The 26,600-nt window shown below is 33.3% G+C and overlaps 4 protein-coding genes and 1 pseudogene across 4 annotated transcripts; 2 read left to right on the top strand and 3 right to left on the bottom strand.

Annotated features, from left to right (window-relative positions):
• Positions 1-3,611: 3,611 nt before the first annotated feature.
• On the bottom strand, positions 3,612-5,161 carry LOC148761529 (serine carboxypeptidase-like 44; annotated as a pseudogene).
• Positions 5,162-6,667: 1,506 nt separating this feature from the next.
• LOC148761528 (protein DOWN-REGULATED IN DIF1 11-like) lies at positions 6,668-7,024 on the top strand. The gene has a single exon (XM_088808637.1). The coding sequence runs from the start codon at positions 6,668-6,670 to the stop codon at positions 7,022-7,024; it is 357 nt and encodes a 118-aa protein (XP_088664763.1).
• Positions 7,025-8,452: 1,428 nt separating this feature from the next.
• Positions 8,453-8,806, bottom strand: LOC148761527 (protein DOWN-REGULATED IN DIF1 11-like). The gene has a single exon (XM_088808636.1). It carries the CDS (start codon positions 8,804-8,806, stop codon positions 8,453-8,455), a length of 354 nt encoding a protein of 117 aa, XP_088664762.1.
• Positions 8,807-22,239: 13,433 nt separating this feature from the next.
• Positions 22,240-22,593, bottom strand: LOC148761526 (protein DOWN-REGULATED IN DIF1 11-like). The gene has a single exon (XM_088808635.1). It carries the CDS (start codon positions 22,591-22,593, stop codon positions 22,240-22,242), a length of 354 nt encoding a protein of 117 aa, XP_088664761.1.
• Positions 22,594-24,935: 2,342 nt separating this feature from the next.
• On the top strand, positions 24,936-25,301 carry LOC18593962 (protein DOWN-REGULATED IN DIF1 11-like). The gene has a single exon (XM_007021390.3). It carries the CDS (start codon positions 24,936-24,938, stop codon positions 25,299-25,301), a length of 366 nt encoding a protein of 121 aa, XP_007021452.3.
• The last annotated feature ends 1,299 nt before the right edge of the window (positions 25,302-26,600 follow it).

Here is a 26,600-nt window from a genome sequence, read left to right as displayed (position 1 = left end):
CAGTCCTCTTTACTTTTGTTTATTCGGGGGCCTTCTTGTTATTGTAAATTAAATTAAATATTTTGGCTTACTGTATTTCAGTATGTATAAATTTATTTAGCTTTTATGCTATAAAAATTATTCACGTGTAACTCTATAAATATTGTTTTATAAGAAAATAGAATATTTCCCTTAATATTTCTTTTATTTTCTTATTATATTCAAATAACCGTAATTTCGTTTTAAATGAAGATTTTAGACTTTTAAACTCATTTTGAATATGAATTATGTGTTTTGTACTTGTATATTACGTTTTAGCCAGTTTCAAAATTTTTGACAAAAAATGACCAAAATACCCTTGTGTGGCGAAAATTTTATTTTGATTGTTTTTGATCTAAAATAGTGTACATTCTCTAAAAACTCGATATTTAACAACGATTGCTCACAAGAAAGGAAAGAAACTAATATGTAAGCCTTGCGGGGTTCCGATTGGCATTCCGGATAATGAGTGTCAATCGGGACATCGCGGCGATTATCATGGGCCTGAGGGAGGTTCCGGGTTGTGACAGAACTAATTCTCACCTTTAATAAACATATTAATTATAGGATTATCTATTTAATGTGGGATTTATCCCAGGGCTACAAGTAAAAGTAAATCCTACTTTAGCCTACATTTGTAATTGACAAATCATGTTCATTCTATCAACCCTAATTTTGCTCAACATTGGTATGAAAAGAAATAGTGAATTGCTAGGGCATTTCCTAAAAAGATTTGGTCCCAAGGTACTTTACTCCTAAAATGTTTCCATGAATTTCATGGTTTTTATTCTGTTTTAAGAATTTTCAAGCAACGACATTTGAGTGTATAATTTAATGATAAGTATTTGATTTTTTTATTTAAAAAGTTGAGCTTTGATCTTTTTATTCAAATTAAAAGAAAGAGAATCTCTGAGGAATATTAGGCAATGACCAATATTTTAGCCAGGTTTTGGAAATCCAACTCTATTAGGGACTGAAAGAGACCAGTCCATTTGGGCAACTAAATTAAGGAATAAAGAAGAATTCAAAAGGTAAAAAGAAAAGATAGCCTAATAAAAATTAGATTATGATGTAATCTACACATTCTGTTTCATATTTTCTTCAAAAGATAGAGTAGGAAAAAATGTTAAAAAGTTGGTCGTTTAGTGCCTAGGCGGAATCATATATTAATCAAAGAGTTCGATCTGCTACCCATCCATAGAGGGTGGGGGTCCCTTTTCCCAAGGGTAGGGGCTGAGCACAAGATCTTCACAGAGCCGAAGGTTAAACTCTAGCTCTTTGAGACATCCGTTTGCAACATTCGACCACTTTAATGCCCCTTTTGGTTACAAGCCCATGTTATCGAGCTCGACACTTATACAACTCATGCCCATCCTTATTAAAAATATTAATGAGGAAATTGTGAGAAACAACCTTTCTCGTAAGCCCAATTCAAAAATATCATTTTTTATAATTTTAACTATTTTTGGTCAATTTTTGGTATGACTTGACAATAATACCCTTTAAACAGTTTTAGACAAATTAAAATGGTTTCAGTTTTCTCTCTCCCGCCATCCAAATAAAAATTTCAAAATTAAATCTCGATTTCTCTCTCTACTCAAATATGTCTATCTCGCCATCCAATTCGCAAATATGACATCAAGCTCTTTCTTATTTTATTTTATTTTTTTGGATGGTGGATCTTGGAGTTCTTAAGGGCGATGAACAACGATTTTGCTCTTTGTAGGCAGTGATTTTGCTCAGAGAGAAAGAACAGCTAAAGCATGTTTGATGGGTTTTATGGTGGTTCATGGTTTTGTTGTGTCTGGGATTGGGATGATTGTTAAGCATGTTTGCTAGGGATTTTGATTTTTTTTTATGGGATTTTGAGTTGAAATTGTTCAGGGAATATTTTGTAAAGAGGGTATATTTTGTTTTTGTATAAGGGAAGTGAGCAAGACCTCCCGATAGGGATATATTTTCTCTTGCTTTGAAGGGTTATGGAGTTTTGTAACCTATCTTTTATGAAATGCACAATTTCATGGCTTAGTAAAAAAAAAATATATGTGTTTTAGGTTCTTAAGTTTATTGGTTTATTCATAGAACCCAAAAATTGAGTTTACTGATTTTTAGGTATTGCGTGACTTAATCACCGTATGACTAGTTTTTAGTCATTACGTGATTGGTTTTAGGCATTACGTGACTAGTTTTTATACATTGCGTGATTGATTTTTAAGCAATGCCTAAGTCACGCAATGCCTTACTAACTAGTCACGCAATGCCGTACTAACAAGTCACGCAATGCCTTACTAACAAGTCATGCAATGACTATCAACTAGTCATGCAATGCCTTATCAGAAACTAGTCACACAATGCTCAAAGTTAGTCACGCAATGCCTATCAACTAATCACGCAATGCCTTATCAGAAACTAGTCACGCAATACCTTATCAAAAACTAGTCACGCAATGCCCAAATTCAGTCACGCAATACCTATTAACTAGTCACGCAATGCCTTATCAGAGACTAGTCACGCAATGCCTTATCAAAAATCAGTCACGTAATGCCAAAATTCAGTCACACAATATCTAAAATTAGTCACGCAATGCCTAAAAACTAGTAACATAATTCCCAAAAATCACCAAAACTACTGAATTCCGTTTAACAAGATAAACAACTTCAAACGATACACCATATTCCATTTAACAACATAATTAACAAATATGGATGCTCAAAATGTTCGAAAGTTTTTCTTCATATATAAAAAATCACTCTAAAATGTTTAAAAGTACTCAAAACACTCACATGTTTTCTTCGTGTATCAAAAACTACTCCAAAATGCTCAAAATGTTTAAACGCTTTTCTTTCTAGTAAGGAATACTCCAAAGATGAATAGTTTAGTGAGGAAAGCTCAAAAAATATGAGTCAGTTTGAGGTGCAAACCTAAACATACTTGGCCTGTTAATAGGTTTCGGGTTAAGGCGCCGAGCCTAGCGAATGGGTCGGTTTCATTAAGGACAATTTTGTCTAATTTTTTTCTCTTGGCTGAAAACAGATAAAATTATTGAGAGGACTATTTTTAAAAACACCTTATGCCTCAGGCCCATTAATGAAAAGTACTCAATATTAATTATAGGATTATCTATTAATGTGGGACTTTTTCTGAGGACTGCAACTAAAAGTAAATCCCACTTTACCTTGCATTTATAATTGGCAAATCATGTTCAGTCTATCAACCTTAATTTGGCTCGACATTCATTCAAAAGAAATAAAATGATAGCGGCCTCTAGGAGTGAACAATTTTCAATTTTTAATCAAATTAACTGAGAACGATTTGATTATGAGATTAAATTTTACTTCTTATTTGAGTTTTTATTATCATATAGAGGCAGGAAAATATGCAAAAAATCAGACCAGAGCATTTGCATTCGTCACTAAGACAAATTTCAGTGTATATTAATTGTTTAATTGCAATAAGTGTACAAAAAATATAAATTCAATGCTATTTCGTTACAACAAAACATAAAATTACAATGATGTTTTTCTTTTCCCTTTTCCTTTTGTAGGTAGAAGAAAAGAATATGAGACATCAAGGCCTTGTTGAGATCGGCTAACTCATTGTGATTGATTAAGTACAATATTTGTGAAGATAAATAAAGCTTCAGATGGTTTAGAAAAAGTCACATGATGATTAGCTCCTTTTACAGTCATGAAATTCAATAAATTGTCGTACGAGTACATCCAACCTCCACCTTGTCCATTAATCAAACAAATTAATATGTTATTGATTAAGAAAAAAAATGATAAATAAATAATTAAATAAAATACAAATGGAGAAATCAAAAACCTTGTTTTCATGATTCCAGGCTTCATCTTTTGTCAAATTCAAATTCATATCCTTGGCTAACTTGTTAACATGGTTTAAGGTTCCAACGGTTGGTACTATAGCATCTTGGTCTCCACCGTTACATGATATTGGATGAAAAGATAAAAAGAAAATAAAGTAAATAAGTCAGCCACATTATTTCTATTTAATATATTCACTAAAACTTGTTTTAGTCTCAAGTAAGAAACATATTATACATATATATAATGCAAACCTGAATAGTGTAATAGGGATAGATTGTTGGAGAATCTTTTTCAATGCAGGATGCATGTCAATATCTTTATCAGCATCACTATATTTAAGACCACTTTTCCTAGTCGATTATGAAGATTTTTAAAAGAAAAACAAAGAGTATAAACATTAGTTACAGGTCATTGGAGGAGATCCTAATGTGCAAAATATTCTATATAAGAGAACTTACTCAAAACAACCCTTCCATTGATACCTTAAATTGGTTTGATTCCCATGAAAAGCGTTTTGAACTTCCGGAATGTTGAAATAGAAATCTCCCCAAAAAGGAATGCACATATCTACTTCAAAACTAACCTTCGTAACCTGTAGCAGCAGAGAAGAGGATTAATATATAAATTACAAATAAAAGCAAAGCGAATAAGTTTCATAATAATACACAGAGAAACAACATGAATACCTTCTTTCCTAACACAAGGTCTTCCCATTTTTCATCACAAGGGTCTCGAAGAACATCAAAGCAGCCATTTCGGCTTTATCCATGGCTTGTTGGCATGGTTCAGACCATTTGGTAGCATTATTGGAATGGTTGTCTTCGTCAATTCCATTGCATTCTTTCAAGATTTGTTCGTGCAAGTTAATATTAATCATCCCACGTGACCAAAAGAAATCATATACTGCAAGAGTGTCTAGCTTATTACGAAGAAGTGGATTCCCGAACTCTTTAAAGATAAAAAGAAAAAAAAGACCTAAAATTGTCAGAAAAATATTTCATTGAGACAACTAATTACGCAAAAGGACTTAAGAGTGGTTAGATCAAGAAATTTCTTACTGCCAATTTTTTTATGTTGAACTTGAAACTGTTTGATTGGTTGTTATTGTAATCGAGTAAGGAATTAGCGAAATTGGGTATGAAATAATAGAATAGACTTCTACCAGCCTTTCCATCAACGTCAATGTAGCCAGAAAATTGTCAAAAAGTAACATTTGGTTGTCCAGGCAATTTTTCTATTAGATCATTCATGGGAAATCCTTTAACACCACCAAACGCGAACAAGAAAAGGCCAAGAAGGAATATCCTGTTATCCATTTACAATAGATTGAGATCTTAGAATAAGAGAAGAACAGAGATTGCAAATATTTGCTTATTTTGATTGAGTAATCTACAATTCCATTGAAAAAATATATATAGTGGTTTCAATTTTCTTTTTTTGTTTCTAAGTAAACAAAATCTCGTTGGAACAATACCTTGGCTTCCAAGGGTAATAACAACTTCTATTTTCTTTTGAGACAAGTAATTTTGATGTTACTATAGCTTATTTAAGTGAAGAAATAAGACAAGAAATATAAGATGATATAAAAGATCACTTTTTATAACTTCTATTTTCTGTTAATACAGCACTTACAACATCACTTTTTATGAGAAAAAGATGATAGCTCAAGAAAGGAAATATAAAAATAGTTTGTTGCAACACCACTTGTTTTTGGTTTTCTAAATATAAGGGGTGGCTTGACTTAGAAATACAAGAACCACTTGTTTGTTTTTTATGATGAGATATGTTTCCTAAAATTATCAATTGAAGTTCTTATTTAATAATTGAATACAATGAGATTTATTTACTTTTCTTTTCTCGAAGGGTAAGGGACTAGCCCATTCATTGTGTAAATCGTTTCTTTCCAACAACTAGTTTAACTTCGTCAAGTATTGGCCCATTTAATTGTTATTAATATTCTCAACGATCCAACAAAAAATGCATATTCAGTTGCCAGTTTCCATATCAGTTTCTGCATGAAGCTCAACTTTAGTCCATTTTCTGTACAACGCAATGAACAATAGGGCACCAGCTCTGCAGGAGAGACCGCATATTAAACCCATCCACAAACCCTTAAGAACAATAAAGCATAAAGGGAATCCTAAGGAAGATTAATTAACCTGATAAGACTCCCTGAAAAGTTCAAAAGCTCGGGTGTCATTGGACCCTATCCCGAGTCCATGTAACAGAATATAGTCAATACATATTTGAAAACTATAGTGCCAAGCTTTACCACATTGCAATCAATGAAGTAGTTACTTCTGAATTAGGCATCAAGCCAGCTAACAACACAAGAAGCTTAGAAACATGAGAGAAAGACTTATAATTGGCTAGCTCGAATATTGAAAAACGTTAATCTCGAGCTCAAGTATTGAAAGAGGAATGGGATTTATCAAGCCGAGAGATGACTATCTCCTATGTTTTTCATTCATATTTGCTGCATTAATTTCACAAACTATTAAACTTAATATGGTGGCCAGAAATTTTTTTTTTTTAGACTAACGTAACTGTCCTTTAAAACGTTTTGATAACTGAAGAATTATTGACTGCTATACTAATAAAAAAACTGTTCTGGTTGAAAATTTATCAAATTAATTCATAAAACAAAAACTTTAATGCTATTGAACCTGAAATCTCATTAAAACGTTTTAAAATACATCTTAGTCTCTCCTTCCTCATGGTTATCCTATAAAAAAACATTTTCTAGGCAAACTAATTCTTGCAGCAGTACCAAAGTATTCTGCCAAGCAAAACGAGAGACATCAATTATTCCTTGAGTCGCAATGGCAAGTTTCAATAGTTATGTTGTTTTTGGAGTTTTAGTTATTATGGCAAGTGGAGCGGTCATGGCTCGTGATGTTGATCCCATCAAGGCAAATAACTGTGAAACTAAGATGACATTGCATTGTGTCAATGAAGTTTTTGCAAGTATATTCAAGACTGGAATTGTTACGGATAATTGTTGCATTGAGCTGATAGGACTTGGTAAATTTTGTCATGATGCATTAATCAAGAAAACTCTTGAAAATCCTCTATTTAAGAATAATGATACATCGGTGATCTTATCAAGAGGTGCGCAAGTATGGAATAAGTGCACTTTAGTTAAAAAAGATGTTTCGCCCTCTCCTTCTCCTTATTAGGAAGGTTGAAAATTAAGTTTTATCAATAAATATTAAAAAAATATTACCTTTGTGCTTTGCAATATTGTATCCTATGGTATTAAAGAAATCATGATCCTAAACTTTTGATTCCAGCGCATTTATTGGGTTTTCAGGATTTGGAATGAGAAATCTTCAAAGAGCGGAGACATTAAGTTACATAACAAAATATTTTAATAAATTATAACAAAATGATAACATATCATACAATGGCTTTCATGTTTTTGGGCTTGTTTTAGAAGCGTTTCATATATATTGTTTTTTTGTAGGGGCAATTATGCCACAAAAGGGTTTGTGTCGTGTACAATTTTGATTACAGTTAAATTTCAATTTCATATTTCAACACTGACTTTTGTTATGAATTGTTTATGATTATTTTTATTAATTTTATTGATGAAAAAATCAATGGAATTCCATAAGTGATTAATTACCTCATCACCGATAAAATTCATAAGTAAATTCAATAGTTTTCTACGGATTGATACTATAATTACCGACCGATTAGTCTACTTGTCTAACTATTTTTTTGCCTTTGTCAATGAAAATTTTCATTAGAAATTTAAAATTTTTATCGATGAAATTTCTTAATTTTTCAACCATTGGCGTTGCTTACTATATTTTGCACAAACTTTTTCTATGGAATTTTGTTGCAAAAAGTCAATTTTTTTGCAGGGCTGAAATTGGATTAATCATTTAAAAAGGTCTTACTCTAATTTAATTCAAAATATATAAAAATGACATCATGATTTGAACAAAAATACTATTATATGTATGGAAATTTGACTTTTTCCTACAGAAAATTTCGTCAGAAACAATCAGCTTCTCTGTAAATTGGCCTTAATTTAATTTAATTTTAAAATTTACAAGAGTGACCCTAAATAAAGTGAGTTGTCTACAAATATTATTGTATAAGCAACGGTGAGTTACTCATGTTTTCAGAGAAGTGAATAAAAAGGCTGATCAGCTTGCAAAGGATGGAATTGGCAGACGTGATGAATTACAGCAAGTTCTGATGCCAACGGTGAACAGCAATGCAGAGGATTAATGTATGGTGATTTGACAAATCTTTAGAGGAGTCCTCAAATTTTGTAAGAGCGGTTCAAAGTGACAAAAGCGTATAGGGGTCTCTTAAGGCTAATCGGATGCATATTCAGAATTCAAGAGGCTGATCATGGAAAGGAGTCCATTATTCATAAGAGTTCTATGCAGGAAGGAAATTGAAATTTGAAACGTCCAAATAATAATAATTCAAAAAAGCTGTATACAATCTGGCTGCCGCATGATGCACAGTGCTTTTGGACATATGGAAGACTATAATGAAATTGATTTGCCTTTATCCAAAAAGGAATAACATGGAAAGTATATTATTTTTTTTGAATTTTTATTGATAAAAATAAATTATTAACCTTCTCAAAGAGAAGGAGTGGGCGAAACATCCTCGCCAACTACAGTACACTTCTTCCATACTTGAGCAGCCCTTGATAAGATTACTGATGTATCGTTATTTTTAAAAATAGGATTTTGAAGAGTTTTCTTCACCAAGGCATTATGACAAAACTGACCAAGTCCTATAAGCTCATGACAACAATCATCAGAAACAGTTCCGGTCTTGAATATACTGGCGAAAACCTCAATAACACAATGCGTTGTCATCTTAGTTTCACAATTGTTTGCTTTGATTGGATCAACATCGTGAGCCATGGCTGCTCCACTTGTCATAATAACCAAAACACAGAAAGCAATATAAATGTTGAAACTTGCCATTACGCTCAAGGAATACTAACTTCTCTTGTTCTGATTGTTGGCAGAATACTTTTGTACTGCTGCAAGAACTGATTTGCCAAGAAAATGTTCATTTATAAGGTCAAGGGAGGGAAGACATTATAAAAATCTTTAAAACATTTCAGCTTTAATAGCATTTATAAGTATTCAACTTGATCTGGTACTAATGGGCAAAAACTCTTAATTATATTCGTTTCTTAAGAATTTCAATTGTATTCGTTTCTTATAGAATGTGTGGATGAGATTTATAATCTAATTTTATTAGATTATCCTTTCTTCAACTATTTGCTCATTCTCCATATATAACTCTTCCTTCTTTTTTCTTTCTTAATTTAATGTGTTCATTGTTCTTCCTAAGAAAGACCGACAACAACTATATAATAATAAAGCAGCCACAGCCACTTTAAGGGGACTCCAAAGCTCCATCCTTAGACCAGAGCATAATGCATTTTGCTTGCTGCGGTCAACAATTTTATTGCCATCAGCTCACAAAATGAACAAGTCCAACTCACATCCACCTTTTGGTTTTCAAAGGAACCAGAACTTGGCAGAGATTATGATAAATGTCTTAAATCTTGTCATCTTTTAATGATTGTACTGAGAATTCCACATTTTAATTGAATTCTATTGATATGATCATCTTGCACTGCAAATTATATAATTTATCACTGGGGAGCAAAATAACATAGGCCTATGAGACAATAACAAAAACTTCCTCTTTATCATGATGCATACCTGGGTGTAAGCAAACTATAAGAAACCAAAACATTGGATGCTTATAAAAAAGGATATGAGAAGAAACCAAATTTGCTGCAAAAACAAGTGGTCTCGATCTTCATAATATTAAATCATTATTTGTACCATATATAATCAAAACATAAATGATTTAAGAGCATCTTCATCGATTTGTTACTAATGTATCTGGCAATATCTAATCTAAGAAAATGAAAGGAAGATCTACCTACATTTAGGCATAGAAGAAAACTAGAAAGAAGCCAATTGATAATTGAACCCCAAAAGCTTTCTGGAAAATCTTGAAGCAAGTCTTCCGCAGGGATCCATGGCATATGTCAGCAAACACCTTCAACTTCAAGTACTAAAATATCGAACTTCATCAATTGCCTACTCTCTATGCTACCCCTAGTAAGATTTTAACCAAAACTTAGGCATCCTCCAGACGTTTGCAATGTAAAATAACGTCCCTCTTTTGCATCATTAGGTGGTGGCAAGGCCTCAAACTTCTCAAATGTGAGATCAAATCCAAGAATTTAACGTCGAATAATACCCGAATATAAATATATCACATTCCAATAAAGGACAAAGAAAAGATTATAGAAAGAGGGAAGATTTGTATTTTTTTTTTCAAGTATTAGATTTCAGTGAATAGATCCATGCTTCTGAAAAATCTACCCAATTTATAACAGAAACAAATCTTATGAGTTTGTAATCATCATAAGAAAGATTATACTTGAATCCGAAATTGTTCCCCATACCCTTGTTTAGAGGATAAGAGAGGGGAAGTTTCTTAAACTCTCTTATACTTGGATTCCATAAGATAAGAGTTTTCGTTGACATAGCTGAGCACGACAAGCCGTTGCAAGAACCTAGAAGTTCAAGACAATGTTTTCACTTCTTCTCTAGATATATCAGAGGAAAATCAAGCTTGGACGCTGTTTTCTTATGTGCATCGTAGGTCATTGCTCGAAGAGAATAAGTCACTGCATATTATTGGATTTGTTCTCTTTAACGTGATTGAGGTGCATCCTAACCAAGCTAGCACTTGTAAGTAAAGTGCTCCAAGATTTGGAAAGACATCGAATATGCCCTATAAATTTTGGTGGAAGTTTAGCCATTATCTCAATGATTAGATCGTCAGGAAGTTGGTCCGTTCCCTTCTGCTTCTTCATCACTGGCACCATTCTCTGCTTCTTTTGGACGGGGTTTCAGCTTCTTATGGTTCTTTCTTTTTTTCCTTTTGTGGCGGATAGTATTTATACGTTACCAATATTTATGGATTTACACGCGTCCGTCTAGAAGCCTTGGAATCTGGAATGCTTGTTCCTTCCCCTAGCACAAGTCCAACTCAACTTGTTTTTTTGAAAAGTAGATTTTATTGATAGACTCCTATTGAAAGCAGGGGTGTTGTTGAGCCAAATTCTTTACAATAGATGAGCTGTTTGTTACTAAAGAAACCAGCCAAATATTATGAGCAAATGCCAAAGCAAGGACCACTGCAAGAGCGAGAAGGATGGAAAGATTGAGTATGACAGCCGTGGCATTCTTAGCCCCATTAGGATGTCCAGCTCCCAACTCATTTTAAACCCTTGTACTGTAAAATGTTTTTTCTTTTCTCGGTATTTATAATCTTAGAGATCTATAAACAAATGGGAGAAGATATTCAACAAACCAAGGCCATAAGTAATCATGTACGCAATATCTTTTTTTTTTTTTTTAAAGAAAAGTAATCATGTAGGCAATAGCTTAAAAAATTCACCATGTCAACTTTCAAAATGATTAAAATTAATGGAATATGTAACACGAACTCTTCAATTTATCCTAACTTATTTGTATCCAACAGTTTTTGAATACTTTATTATTCATACAGGGTATTGACACTTGTATCTAAAAAATTAATGTAAAAATTTGTCAAAAACATGATGTATCCTTATGCAATACCCTCTCCCGAGTCCATGTAGCATAATATAGTCAATAGATATTTGAAAACTATAGTGCCAAGCTTTACCACATTGCAATCAATGAAGTAGTTACTTCTGAATTAGGCATCAAGCCACTAACAAAACAAGAAGCTTAGAAACATGAGAGAAAGACTTATAATTGGCTAGCTTTCTTTTGGAGAACCCCGTTATTCGCCTGAAAGTTGCTTCAGAATATTGAAACGCTGTGATCTTGGAAGAAGAGAGCCTTTTTGGAATTCACCTCATCTCTCTCATTCTCGCTCGATACTTATCATTGTCTTACTAGTGTAGCTGGCTTTCTATTCTAGGGCAAACTGTCAATTAGAAAATGTGAAGAGAAAGCTTTAAGACAATGCCAGAAATTGACATTTTAGATTTTGCAGGATGATGTAAGTTTAAATAATAATATGTAATTGATGCCTGATTAGCTGCAGTGTTCTCTAATCTAACGAATGAGAAATTGTTGTCAAATTGTACTTGAATATCATTTTTTTTATCAATTTCATTTTCTATAATTTTTTCAACTTGTTAAGAATCTAAGATTTCAACTTGAAAATCTGGAGCTCAAATATTGAAAAAGGTTTGTCATGAGCTTGAATATTGAAAAAGGAATAAGATTTATTAAGACGAGAGATGACTATCTCTTGTGTTTTTCGTTCATTAGTGTCACAATCTATCAAACATTCTAATAACTGAAGTTACTAAATACTATAATAATAATAAAAAAAATCTTTTGGTTTATAATTTAGCCAATTAATTTATAAACCGAAAAATTTAAAGCTATTGAACCTGAAATCTCATTAAAACGTTTTTCAATACATCTTAATCTCTCCTTCCTCATGGTTATCCTATAAATAAACATTTTCTAGGAAAATTAATTCTTGCAGTAGTACCAAAGTATTCTGCCAAGCAAAACGAGAGACATCATTCTTCCTTGAGTCGCAATGGCAAGTTTCAATAGTTATGTTGTTTTTGGAGTTTTGGTTATTATGGCAAGTGAAGCGGTCATGGCTCGTGATGTTGATCCCATCAAGGCAAATAACTGTGAAACTAAGATGACATTGCATTGTGTCAATGAAGTTTTTGCAAGTATATTCAAGACCGGAATTGTTACGGATAATTGTTGCATTGAGCTTATAGGACTTGGTAAATTTTGTCATGATGCATTAATCACGAAAACTCTTGAAAATCCTTTATTTAAGAATAATGATACATCGGTGATCTTATCAAGAGGTGCACAAGTATGGAATAAGTGCACTTTAGTTAGCAAAGATGTTTCGCCCTCCCCTTCTCCTTATTACAAAGGTCAAAAATTAAGTTTTATCAATAAATATTAAAAATTATTACCTTTGTCATTTACAGTGTATCCCATGGCATTAAAGAAATCATGATTCTAAACTTTTGATTCCAATGCATTTTTGGGCTTTTAGGATTTGGAATGAGAAATCTTCTATAAACATTTCCTGCTACTTGCATTTTCGAAGAATCAACACTCTCCACACAAACGGTGTCGGATATAGGAAATGTAGCTTGTTGCCTTGTCATCAACATCAGAAGAAGACACCTCTCGGAACTCATGCTCACCTTTAATAAACATATTAATTATAGGATTATCTACTTAATGTGGGATTTATCCAAGGGCTGCAAGTAAAAGTAAATCTTACTTTAGCCTGTATTTGTAATTGACAAATCATGTTCATTCTATCAACCCTTATTTTGCTCGACATTGGTATGAAAAGAAATAGTGAATTGCTAGGGCATTTCCTAAAAAGATTTGGTCCCAAGGTACTTTACTCCTAAAGAGTTTCCATGAATTTCGTGGTTTTTATTCTGTTTTAAGAATTTTCAAGTAACGACATTTGAGTATATCATTTAATGATAAGTATTGGTATTTTTTGTTTAAAAAGTTAAGTTCTGATCTTTTTATTCAAATTAAAAGAAAGAGAATCTCTGAGGAATATTAGACAATGACCAATATTTTAGCCAGGTTTTGGAAATCCAACTCTATTAGGGACTGAAAGAGTCCAGTCCATATGGGCAACTAAATTAAGGAATAAAGAAGAATTTAAACGGTAAAAAGAAAAGATAGCCTAATCAAAATTAGATTACGATGTAATCTACACATTCTGTTTCATATTTTCTTCAAAAGATAGAGTAGGAAAAAATGATAAAAAGTTGGTCGTTTAGTGCCTAGGCAGAATCATATATTAATCAAAGAGTTTGATCGGCTACCCATCTATGGAGGGTGTGTCAAGTCCAACTCTATAATATACTTGCCATGTCATTCATGTATTTGATAGCATGTCTACATACTGGGATGCCTCGGAGAATCGTTAAAAGTCAGTATTGTACCTAGTGGTACAATTAAGTCGATTAAAACCTCAAACTAGTTTGAATAGAGATTTTAGGATGTATTTGAGAATTATTGAACCTTAGAATGTCTTAATATGGTGATTCGAAGTTCGAGGATTAATTTGGAGTCAAATTAGGAATTTTCATAACGTAGGGGCAAAATGGTCATTTTGCCATCCGAGGGCAAAATGGGGATGTTGGATGAAATTTTTTATCAAGTTTGACTAATTGGAGCATGATTTGAATTTGAGAAATGAAAAATTTTAATTCTGACATTTTTCTGAGCATAAGGGCAAAATAGTCATTTTACGTGTCCATGAGGATGTAATTGGAATTTTTAGAATTTTACACCACCATAACACTTGTCAAGCTCATGAATTTCACCTATTATTATTTTATACTTTGGATAATTAAGAGATTACATGTGGTGGTGAGAAAATGCTTAATTGTTAAGTTTTAAACATGGACCAATCACATGGTGACACATGTCAAGCTTTAATTTTTTATAATTTCCTTTATAAACTCTCCTATTTCACTCTTCATGGTCGGCCAAAGCAAAGAACAAAGAGAAAAGAATAGAAACAAACCCTAGAGAGGAAAATTCAAGAGAAATTTGTTGAATTTCAAAGAACAAAGCAATCAAAGGTAAGATTTTTCAATTTTAGCTTAAAATCTACCTTTCCCATGCTTTCTTTTTCATTTTCTATGGTTGAAACACAACTTTCCAGGAGGGAATACTTGCTGGCCGAACATAGGGAGAGAGGTTTTGATGATGGATTTATTTAGATTTCATGATATCTTAGTGTTTTTAGTTGTTTGATGATGTTTGGCATGAAAAATAAGCAAGAAAATCACATGCCCTTCAACAACCCTCTTTGGCCGAATTTTATATATGACATGTTGATGATAGATTTGATTCCTAATGATGTAGATGGATTTATTGGACTATGTTAACACTGATTAGCACGTTAGTTCGAAATTGGAATGAATTTCGGTTATGATGAATTAAGTCACAATCAAGCTCATTGAGGTACTTTGGTGTATTTGGAATATTGGAAGTGTAATGAATATATTTGAAGTTGAATAGGATGTTTTGGTGAATTCAACAGTGTATAATTCGAGTTAGGTCGAATACAAATTCAATCCGATCATAATTGAACCCACGTAGAACACCGTTTTTAAGTGATTATTCGAACAATTCTCATTCAATTTCATGCATTCGTATAGAGTTTGAAATAGTTTTATAACAGTTTGGCACAAATATATTGAATTATGTGTCGTGTATTATGTATAGGTGGTGAGTCCTCTAATAAGGGTAAAGATATCGTACCCAAGGACCAAGAATAGGAGTACTCCAAACTCTCGCTATTGTGAGTAATCAGACGATCATCTTAACTATCTAAAGTAGTTTATACTCATTTTTATGATTTTTAAGAATAATGAACTTAAATTGTAAACTATTATGTTTTAAAATTGAAGTGTTGGTTAAACGAAATAAGATTTATAAATTGTTTTGCAATTCAATGATGATTTTGGAAATTGAGTAAGTGGAGACTATATACTTGTGTTATCTATATATATATATACGGTTTGAATTGATGGCTTAGGACAATGTGATGACATGAATGGCTGGATTTGTGGTTAGTGGATTATATAAACTGTTTTGTTTTACCTTGACAGGCTGGGTAATATTATATTAGCCATGTCATGCTGTTCAAATTTTTATCGATTTGGTGGGTTATTTGATTAGCTTACTGCTGTGGGTGGGTTTTCGTGGACCAGCCTATTAGAGGGGCACGGTAAACCCTGTTATATTTTACCTTAGTACGAGAGGCGCAAAAGATATCTCGTAAGGTAAGTTTAGAGTTCACTTCACGCCAAACCACCACGTGAGGATGAAACTTAGTTAACGCCAAGGAATGGCTATATTTTAAAAGTGAAAACATGTTTTATGGGTATATGTCATTTTAACATCCTTGGCAGACTCGGTTGGATGCTCGGGCCAAGGTGTCCCCGAGTATGAGTTTTGGCACAAGCCAAGTTTTTAAGAGAATCATAAGCCTTGTTGATTATTTTGATGAAATGTAATTGTTTTAAATGAATTGAAATGAGTTTTAAATGTTATGAATCATATTGTGATGGGATAATTTAACTGTCTCCATTTACTCGGCTTTAGATGTTGTAGATGAACTTTGCTTACTCACTGGGTTTATAAAAACTCACCCCTTCTTTTTACCCATTTCAGGCTCAGGACAATCTGTAGACAGCCAATTTTGTCGAGAGTTGCTTTTGAATTTGCATCCTTAGAAATTGAAGGTCTACAGTCTTGTATATTTTCGATTATTTTGGGGCCCACATGTCATTGTAGAATATTTTTGTATACCTGGTTTAGTGTGCTATTATATATATGAATTTATTTTACTCTTACGCTATAAAAATTGTTTATGCAGGATTCTATAAATATTGTTTTATAAGAAAAATGGAATATTTTATTTAATATTTTTATTTAGTTTGATTAGCCATGATTTCATTTTAAATGGATGATTTAGATTACTAAAATTATTTTAAGATAAGAAAAGTATATTTTTCGATTGTATGCTGTATTTTCATCAGGTTTCAAAATTTTTGAGTAAAAATAACCAAAATACCCCTGTGTGGCAGAAATTACTTTTTGTTTGTTTTTTATTTAAAAATAGTTTATATTCCTTTAAAACATGATATTTAGTAACTGTTGCTCACAGGGGAGACATAAAATTGATGCAAGAGCCTCGCAAGGTTTCGGTTGATATTTCGGGTAATGATTGTTTATCGAGACATCAAGGCAGTCATCATGGGCTCGAAGGGAGTACCGGGTTGTGATAGGGTGGGGGTCCCTTTTCCCAAGGGTAAGATCTTCACAGAGAAAAAGGTTAAACTCCAGCTCTTTGAGGCATTTGTTCGCAACATTTGACCACTTTAATGCCCCTCTTGGTTACAAGCCCACGTTACCGAGGTCGACACTTATACAACTCATGCCCATCCTTCATAAAAGTATTAATTATAGGATTATCTATTTAATGTGGGAATTTTTCTGAGGACTGCAACTAAAAGTAAATCCCACTTTACCTTGCATTTGTAATTGGCAAATCATGTTCAGTCTATCAACTGCAAATATTATGAGCAAATGCTAAAGCAAGGACGATTGCAAGAGCGAGGAGGATGGAAAGCTTGAGTGTGATAGCCATGGCATTCTTAGCCCACGTACAATGTCCAGCTCCCAACTCATTTGAAACCCTTGTGCTGTAAAATATTTTTGCTTTTCTCAGTATGTAAAATATTAGAGATCAATAAACAAATGGGAGAAGATACTCAACAAACTAACCTTGCTGCAGCACTAAGGCCTTAAGTTATTGTTGAAACGTGCGGGTCCTAGAACTCAACTGCTAGACGTGGAGTGATTTGGGAGTTGCCACTAATCTTTTTTTTTTCTAGGTGTGATTGGCCACCTAATAAGTTTGTTTTATTCGACGAAATCCTAAATTAACTTAGGAATCGTCAAAAGAATGATAAACCGGCTTACGTATTTTTTAGAGTTGGGTTCGAGAGTACGGTTACGCACAGGGAAGGGTTAGCACCCCCATGACGCCCGTTCCACGAACGGTACCATTTAATCATATATTATCCTAGCCCTTTAATTTTATTCTTATGTTTCCTTAATTGTTATTTATTTAATTTGTCTTTTATTCCATTAATCAAGTCAAAATGTTTTACGGGTTTGGCGCACACATGATGCAATCGTGAAATGTATGGCATAAAATCAAGATGTGCCAAATGAAAATCTTTTATTGAGCGTACTTTCCGAATCCGCCCATCATACTGGCGGGATCCGAGAGTATTCTCTCACCTACAGAAATACCTTAGAAACTCACCTTCGCAAGCTTACAAGGTAAATCCCATCATCGGGATAGTCGTTTATGAGTAAAAAAACAGTGCTTTCATGAATGAAAATCCTAATACGGGTAAAAGCCTTTTATTAAAGATATTTCTCTGGACCCTCCCATCGTACTGGTGGAGTTCGGAGGTATCTTTTCACCTAGGGAGTTTACCAATGAAGCTCGCCTTCGCAAGCTTTCTTGGAAAGTCCCATCATCGGGATTCTGCCCGTATACAGAATATGTCTATATGCCATGACATTTAACAATGTAACAATGATACGCGACCTACTCGTAAATTTGATGTTCATTTCTTATTGAATATTTTTCTTTGAGCTTACTTATCATGAACAAAATATTTCACATTTATTTATTGTTTTTATACAACCATTTCTATACTTTGTTTATTTATATTTTAAATCATGTATTTTGACTATGCATAGTTATTATTATTTATACATATGTATTTTATTCATTTTTTATTATTATGATTAACAATTTTATTGTTACCATTGATTTCTCATTTTTTATATATTTTTATTAATTAGTGATTAAGTGTATATAATTCTCATTTATTTAAAATTGGAAACATTAGAATTCCGAATTAGGACCCTCCCATTGTATTGGTGGAGTCCTAATCGAAATTCCTAACCTAAGGAAATTCTTTCGAAATTGCAACTTCTCACGTTCCGTACGAATATCCCATCATCGGTATATTAAACTTAACGTTGTGAAATACTACTACTATTTTTCCTTTTTATTATTACTATTTTTATTTTTATTATATATTTGTGGTAAATATTTTCCTAAAGCTTAAATTCTTTGTATAACTGAACATTTTCTAAAATATATATATATTTTTTATATATATATTTTATTTTTCATACTCTATTATTTCCATATTCTTTTATTTGTATAAATTTCCTGAGTCTAAATGTCATCTAAAAATTTAGAACATTACATTATAATAATTAATTATTCTACCTAATATTCCAAAGAAACATGTAAAATGGGCCAACCAACAAATTCTTTAAAAGGATAAAAATTTACCTTGTTGGGCTAACAGTGGCCCCAGATAGCTGGCTTGCTCCAACTAAATTGCCCCCTTACAGCCCGCTTGGCCTCTTATCAAAACACACCGTGTTGGTCTCCTGTTCATCAGCTTCCTAGTACCCAAAACGGTACCGTTTCACATGCCCCAGCTCTTAACTATTTAAACTTCATTTTCTTTTTTTTTTATTTTATTTTCACTCTTCAACTTCTCTTTCTACCCACCGAGCTCTCACTTCTCTCTCTAGAATAATCCCTCACTGGCGACAAACCTTAGGAGCTGTGGGCTACCTTTCACCGGATTTGGTGGCACGATGGTCGGCAGCACCAACAACTGGTGGCTACTTGAGCTTCCTCCCTTCGTCGACGTTCTCTCTCTTTCCTTGCTGTGGGCTGCCTTTCGCCGGATCTGGTGGCGCGATGGTCGGCAGCACCAATAACCAGTGGTCACTCGGTCTTCCTCCCTTCGTCGGTGGCAAGACCCAAGGAGCCTGGATCTCCCTGAAAAAAGAATCAACCAAAAATCCCCTTTTCCTCGAAAACCCAACCGTTTCCCCCCACTTTCACTGCCAATGTTTTTTCTTTTTTGGTATTTTTGGGTATTGTTTGGTATTTTTTTTTTGTGGATTGTTTCTGGCTGTTAGAGGAGTAGGATTTTTGGTTGCTACTTGTTGCTAGGTTTTTGGGTTGCTAAGGATTCCTATGGTTTTTCGATTGCCTGTTCTTTGATTTTTTGCTCCCTTTCCACCTTTTAAAAAAAATTGGATTGTCCAAAAGTTTGGACAATCCAGAGGTCCAGAGGCGAAATCATGCTCTTCTGAGCATGAATTCACAATGCTTTTGCAAACAGGAGGGGTTGGTAGCCGGAGGTGATCACTCCTCCCCCAATCCGGCTACCTTTCAAGGCATTAATGCCCTGTAATGATGGACTGGAGAAAGGGTTGAGCACATGCTCAGACCCTTCCTGTTCATTCATCATTTTTTATTTTTTTACTTTTTTATTTATTTCTTATTTTTTGAAATAGGTGTCTACAGTTATCATGTAGGCAATATCAATTTTTTTTTTAAAAAAAGGAATCATGTAGGCAATAGCTTTAAAAAATTCACCATGTCAACTTTCAAAATGATTAAAATTAACGGAATATGTAACGCGGACTCTTCAAGTTATCCCAACTTATTTGTATCTGATAGTTTTTGAATACTTTATCATTCATACGGGGTATTGACACTTGTATCTACAAAATTAATGTAAAAATTTGTCAAAAATATGATGTATCCTTATGTAATACCCTATCCCGAGTCCATGTAACAGAATATAGTCAATACATATTTGAAAACTATAGTGCCAAGCTTTACCACATTGCAATCAATTAAGTAGTTTCTTCTGAATTAGGCATCAAGCCAGCTAACAACACAAGAAGCTTAGAAACATGAGAGAAAGACATATAATTGGCTAGCTCGAATATTGAAAAAGGTTCATCTCGAGCTCAAATATTGAAAAAGGAATGGGATTTATAAAGCCGAGAGATGACTATCTCCTATGTTTTTCATTCATATTTGCTGCATTAATTTCACAAACTATCAAACTTAATATGGCGGCCAGAACTTTTTTTTTTTGAGACTAATGTAACTCTCCTTTAAAACGTTTTGATAACTGAAGAATTATTGAATGCTATACTAATAAAAAAACTCTTCTGGTTGAAATTTTAACAAATTAATTCATAAAACAAAAACTTTAATGCTATTGAACCTGAAATCTCTTTAAAACGTTTTTAAATACATCTTAGTCTCTCATTCCTCATGGTTATCCTATAAATAAACATTTTCTAGGCAAACTAATTCTTGCAGCAGTACCAAAGTATTCTGCCAAGCAAAACGAGAGACATCAATTACTCCTTGACTCGCAATGGCAAGTTTCAATAGTTATATTGCTTTTGGAGTTTTAGTTATTATGGCAAGTGGAGCGGTCATGGCTCGTGATGTTGATCCCATCAAGGCAAACAGCTGTGAAACTAAGATGACATTGCCTTGTGTCAATGAAGTTTTTGCAAGTATATTCAAGATCGGAATTGTTACGGATCATTGTTGCATTGAGCTGATAGGACTCGGTAAATTTTGTCATGATGCATTAATCAAGAAAACTCTTGAAAATCCTCTATTTAAGAATAATGACACATCGGTGATCTTATCAAGAGGTGCACAAGTATGGAATAAGTGCACTTTAGTTAAAAAAGATGTTTCGCCCTCTCCTTCTCCATATTAGAAAGGTTGAAAATTTAGTTTTATCAATAAATATTAAAAAAATATTACCTTTGTGATTTGCAATATTGTATCCTATGGTATTAAAGAAATCATGATCCTAAACTTTTGATTTCAACGCATTTGTTGGGTTTTTCAGGATTTGGAATGAGAAATCTTTGAAGAGCGGAGACATTAATGTTACATAACAAAATATTTTAATAAATTATAACAAAGCGATAACATATCATACAGTGGCTTCCATGTTTTTGGGCTTGTTTGAGAAGCGTTTCATATATACTCTTTTTTTATAGGGGCGATTATGCCACAAAAGGGTTTGTGTCGTGTACGATTTTGATTAGGGTTAAATTTCGATTTCATATTTCAACATTGACTTTTGTTATGAATTGTGGATTTGAATTTTGAGTCGAGATGAGAACCAGCTTATTTATGATGATTTTTATTAATTTTATTGATGGAAAAATCAATGGAATTCCATAAGTAATTAATTACCTCATCATCGATAAAATTCATAAGTAAAGTCAATAGTTTTCTACGGATTGATACTATAATTACCGACCGATTAGTCTACTTGTCCAACTATTTTTTTGCCTTTGTCAACGAAAAAATACTATAATCAACTATTTTTTATTGTATAAGCAACGGCGAGTTACTCATGTTTTCGGAGAAGTGAATAGAAAGGTTGATCAGCTTGCAAAGGATGGAATTGGCAGACGTGATGAATGACAACAAGGTCTGATGCCAACGGTGAACAGAAACGCAGGGGATTAATGTATGGTGATTTGACAAATCTTTAGAGGAGTCCTCAAATTTTGTAAGAGCGGTTCAAAGTGATAAAAGCGTATAGGGATCTGTTAAGGCTAATCGGATGCATATTCAAATTTCAAGAGGTTGAATATGGAAAGGAGTCCATTATTCATAAGAGTTCTATGCAGGAAGGAAATTGAAAGAGAGCAGGACACATAAAACGTCCAAATAATAATAATTCAAAAAAGCTGTATACAATCTGGCTGCCGCATGATGCACGGTGCTTTTGGACATGTGGAAGACTATAATGAAATTGATTTGCCTTTATCCAAAAAGGAATAACATGGAAAGTATATTTTTTTTTTTGAATTTTTATTGATAAAATAAATTATTAACCCTCTCAAGGAGAAGGAGTGGGCGAAACATCCTCGCCAACTGGAGTACACTTCTTCCATACCTGAGCTGCCCTTGATAAGATTACTGATGTATCGTTATTTTTAAAAAGAGGATTTTGAAGAGTTTTCTTCACCAAGGCATTATGGCAAAGCTGACCAAGTCCTATAAGTTCATGACAACAATCATCAGAAACAGTTTCGGTCTTGAATATACTGGCGAAAACCTCAATAACACAATGCGTTGTCATCTTAGTTTCACAATTGTTTGCTTTGATCGGATCAACATCACGAGCCATGACCGCTCCACTTGTCATAATAACCAAAACACCGAAAGCAATATAAATGTTGAAACTCGCCATTACACTCAAGGAATACTAACTTCTCTTGTTTTGATTGTTGGCAGAATACTTTTGTACTGCTGCAAGAACTGATTTGCCAAGAAAATGTTCATTTATAGGGTCAAGGGAGGGAAGACGTTATAAAAATCTTTAAAACATTTCAGTTTTAATAGCATTTGTAAGTATTCAACTTGATCAGGTACTAATGGGCAAAAACTCTTAATTATGTTCGTTTCTTAAGAATTTCAATTGTATTTGTTTCTTCTAGAATGTGTGGATGAGATTTATAATCTAATTTTATTAGATTATCCTTTCTTCAACTATTTGCTCATTCTCCATATATAACTCTTCCTTCTTTTTTCTTTCTTAATTTAATGTGTTCATTGTTCTTCCTAAGAAAGACCGACAACAACTATATAATAATAAAGCAGCCACAGCCACTTTAAGGGGATTCCAAAGCTCCATCCTTAGACCAGAGCATAATGCATTTTGCTTGCTGCGGTCAACAATTTTATTGCCATCAGCTTACAAAATGAACAAGTCCCACTCACATCCACCTTTTGGTTTTCAAAGGAACCAGAACTTGGCAGAGATTATGATAAATGTCTTAAATCTTGTCATCTTTTAATGATTGTACTGAGAATTCCACATTTTAATTGAATTCTATTGATATGCTCATCTTGCACTGCAAATTATATAATTTATCACTTGGGAGCAAAATAACATAGGCCTATGAGACAATAACAAAAACTTCCTCCTTATCATGATGCGTACCTGGGTGCAAGCAAACTATAAGAAACCAAAACATTGGATGCTTATAAAAAAGGATATGAAAAGAAACCAAATTTGCTGCAAAAACAAGTGGTCTCGATCTTCATAATATTAAATCATTATTTGTACAATATATAATCAAAATCTAAATGATTTAAAAACATCTTCATCGATTTGTTACTAATGTATCAGGCAATATCTAATCTAAGAAAATGAAAGGAAGTCCTGCCTACATTTAGGCATTAATTGCCTACTCTCTATGCTACCCCTAGAAAGATTTTAACCAAAACTTAGGCATCCTCCAGACATTTGCAATGTAAAATCACGTCCCTCTTTTGCATCATTAGGTGGTGGCAAGGCCTCAAACTTCTCAAATGTCAGGTCAAATCCAAGAATTTGACGTCGAATAATACCCGAATATAAATATATCACATCCCAATAAAGGACGAAGAAAAGATTATAGAAAGAGGGAAGATTTGTATTTTCTTTTCCAAGTATTAGATTTCAGTGAATAGATCTCAACGGTGGCTTCTGATAAATCTACCCAATTTATAACACAAACAAATCTTATGGGTTTGTAATCATCATAAGAATGATTATACTCGAATCCGAAATTGTCCCCCATACCCTTGTCTCAGGGACAAGAGAGGGGAAGAATGATTATACTGGGTTTCCATAACATAAGAGTTTTCGTTGGCATAGCTAAGCACAGCAAGCCGTTGCAAGAACCTATAAGTTCAAGACAATGTTTTCACTTCTTCTCTGGATATATCAGAGGAGAATCAAGCTTGGACGCTGTTTTCTCATGTGCTTCGTAGGTCATTGATCGAAGAGAATAAGTCACTGCATATTATTGGATTTGTTCTCTTTAACGTGATTGAGGTGCATCCTAACGAAGCTAGGACTTGTAAGTAAAGTGCTCCGAGATGTGGAAAGACATCGAAAATGCCCTATAAATTTACAAGATGATGTAAGTTTAAATAATAATATGTAATCGGTGCCTGATTACCTGCAGTGTGCTCTAATCTAACGAATAAGAAATTGTTGTCAAATTGTACTTGAATATCATTTCTTTTTTATCAATTTCATGTTCTATAATTTTTTCAACTTGTTAAGATTCTAAGATTTCAACTTGAAAATCTGGAGCTCAAATATTGAAAAAGGTTTATCATGAGCTCGAACATTGAAAAAGGAATAAGATTTATTAAGACGAGAGATGACTATCTCTTGTGTTTTTCATTCATTAATGTCACAATCTATCAAACTTAATACGGTGGCTGGAAATCATTTTTTTTAGACTAATGTAACTTTCCTTTAAAACATTCTTATAACTGAAGTTATTAAATACTATAATACTAATAATAATAATAATAAAAACTCTTTCGGTTTACAATTTAGCCAATGAATTTATAAACCGAAAAATTTAAAGCTGTTGAACCTGAAATCTCATTAAAACATTTTTCAATACATCTTAATCTCTCCTTCCTCATGGTTATCCTATAAATGATCATTTTCTAGGAAAATTAATTCTTGCAGCATTACCAAAGTAGTCTGCCAACCAAACGAGAGACATCGTTCTTCCTTGAGTCGCAATGGCAAGTTTCAATAGTTATGTTGTTTTTGGAGTTTTAGTTATTATGGCAAGTGGAGCGGTCATGGCTCGTGATGTTGATCCCATCAAGGCAAACAACTGTGAAACTAAGATGACATTACATTGCGTCAATGAAGTTTTTACAAGTATATTCGAGACCGGAATTGTTACGGGTAATTGTTGCATTGAGCTGATAGGACTTGGTAAATTTTGTCATGATGCATTAATCAAGAAAACTCTTGAAAATCCTCTATTTAAGAATAATGATACATCGGTGATCTTATCAAGAGGTGCAGAAGTATGGAATAAGTGCACTTTAGTTAGCAAAGATGTTTCGCCCTCTCCTTCTCCTTATTACAAAGGTTGAAAATTAAGTTTTATCAATAAATATTAAAATTTATCACCTTTGTCATTCACAGTGTATCCCATGGCATTAAAGAAATCAGGATTCTAAACTTTTGATTCCAATGCATTTTTGGGTTTTCGGGATTTGGAATGAGAAATCTTCTATAAACATTTCTTGCTACTTGCTTTTTCGAAGAATCAACACTCTCCACACAAATGGTGTCGGATATAGGAAATGTAGCTTGTTGCCTTGTCATCAACATCAGAAGAAGACACCTCTTAGAACTCGCTCACCTTCAAGAAACATATTAATTATAGGATTATCTATTTAATGTGGGATTTATCCAAGGGCTGCAAGTAAAAGTAAATCCTACTTTAGCTTGCATTTGCAATTGACAAATCATGTTCATTCTATCAACCCTAATTTTGCTCGACATTGGTATGAAAAGAAATAGTGAATTGCTAGGGCATTTCCTAAAATGATTTGGTCCCAAGGTACTTTGCTCCTAAAGAGTTTCCATGAATTTCGTGGTTTTTATTCTGTTTTAAGAATTTTCAAGTAACGGCATTTGAGTATATCATTTAATGATAAGTAATTGTATTTTTTATTTTAAAAGTTGAGTTCTGATCTTTTTATTCAAATTAAAAGAAAGAGAATCTCTGGGGAATATTAGACAGTGAACAATATTTTAGCCAGGTTTTGGAAATCCAATTCTATTAGGGATCGAAAGAGACCAGTCCATATGGGCAACTGAATTAAGGAATAAAGAAGAATCCAAAAGGTAAAAAGAAAAGATAGCTTAATAAAAATTAGATTACGATGTAATCTACACATTCTGTTTCGTATTTTCTTCAAAAGATAGAGTAGGAAGAAATGATATAAAGTTGGTCGTTCAGTGCCTAGGCGGAATCATATATTAATCAAAGAGTTTGATTGGCTATCCATCCATGGAGGGTGGGGATCCCTTTTCCCAAGGGTAGGGGTGGAGCACTAGATCTTCACATTAAACTCCAGCTCTTTGACGCATCCGTTTGCAACATTCGACCGCTTTAATGCCCCTCTTGGTTACAAGCCCACGTTACCGAGCTCGGCACTTATACAACTCATGCCCATCCTTAATAAAAATATTAATTATAGGGTTATCTATTTAATGTGGGACTTTTTCTGAGGACTGCAACTAAAAGTAAATCCCACTTTACCTTGCATTTGTGATTGGCAAATCATGTTCAGTCTATCAACCTTAATTTGGCTCGACATTCATTCAAAAGAAATGAAATGATAGCGGCCTTTAGGAGTGAACAATTTTCAATTTTTAGTCAA

Source organism: Theobroma cacao, chromosome 7 (assembly GCF_053813885.1).
Source record: "Theobroma cacao isolate CCN51 chromosome 7, ASM5381388v1, whole genome shotgun sequence".
NCBI lineage: Eukaryota > Viridiplantae > Streptophyta > Magnoliopsida > Malvales > Malvaceae > Theobroma > Theobroma cacao.
This window is presented reverse-complemented; position numbering and strand designations above follow the sequence as displayed.

Coding starts and splice junctions, on each gene's coding strand:
- LOC148761528 (XM_088808637.1), top strand. CDS start 6,668: ATGGCAAGTTTCAATAGTTATGTTGTTTTTGGAGTTTTAGTTATTATG.
- LOC148761527 (XM_088808636.1), bottom strand. CDS start 8,806: ATGGCAAGTTTCAACATTTATATTGCTTTCTGTGTTTTGGTTATTATG.
- LOC148761526 (XM_088808635.1), bottom strand. CDS start 22,593: ATGGCGAGTTTCAACATTTATATTGCTTTCGGTGTTTTGGTTATTATG.
- LOC18593962 (XM_007021390.3), top strand. CDS start 24,936: ATGGCAAGTTTCAATAGTTATGTTGTTTTTGGAGTTTTAGTTATTATG.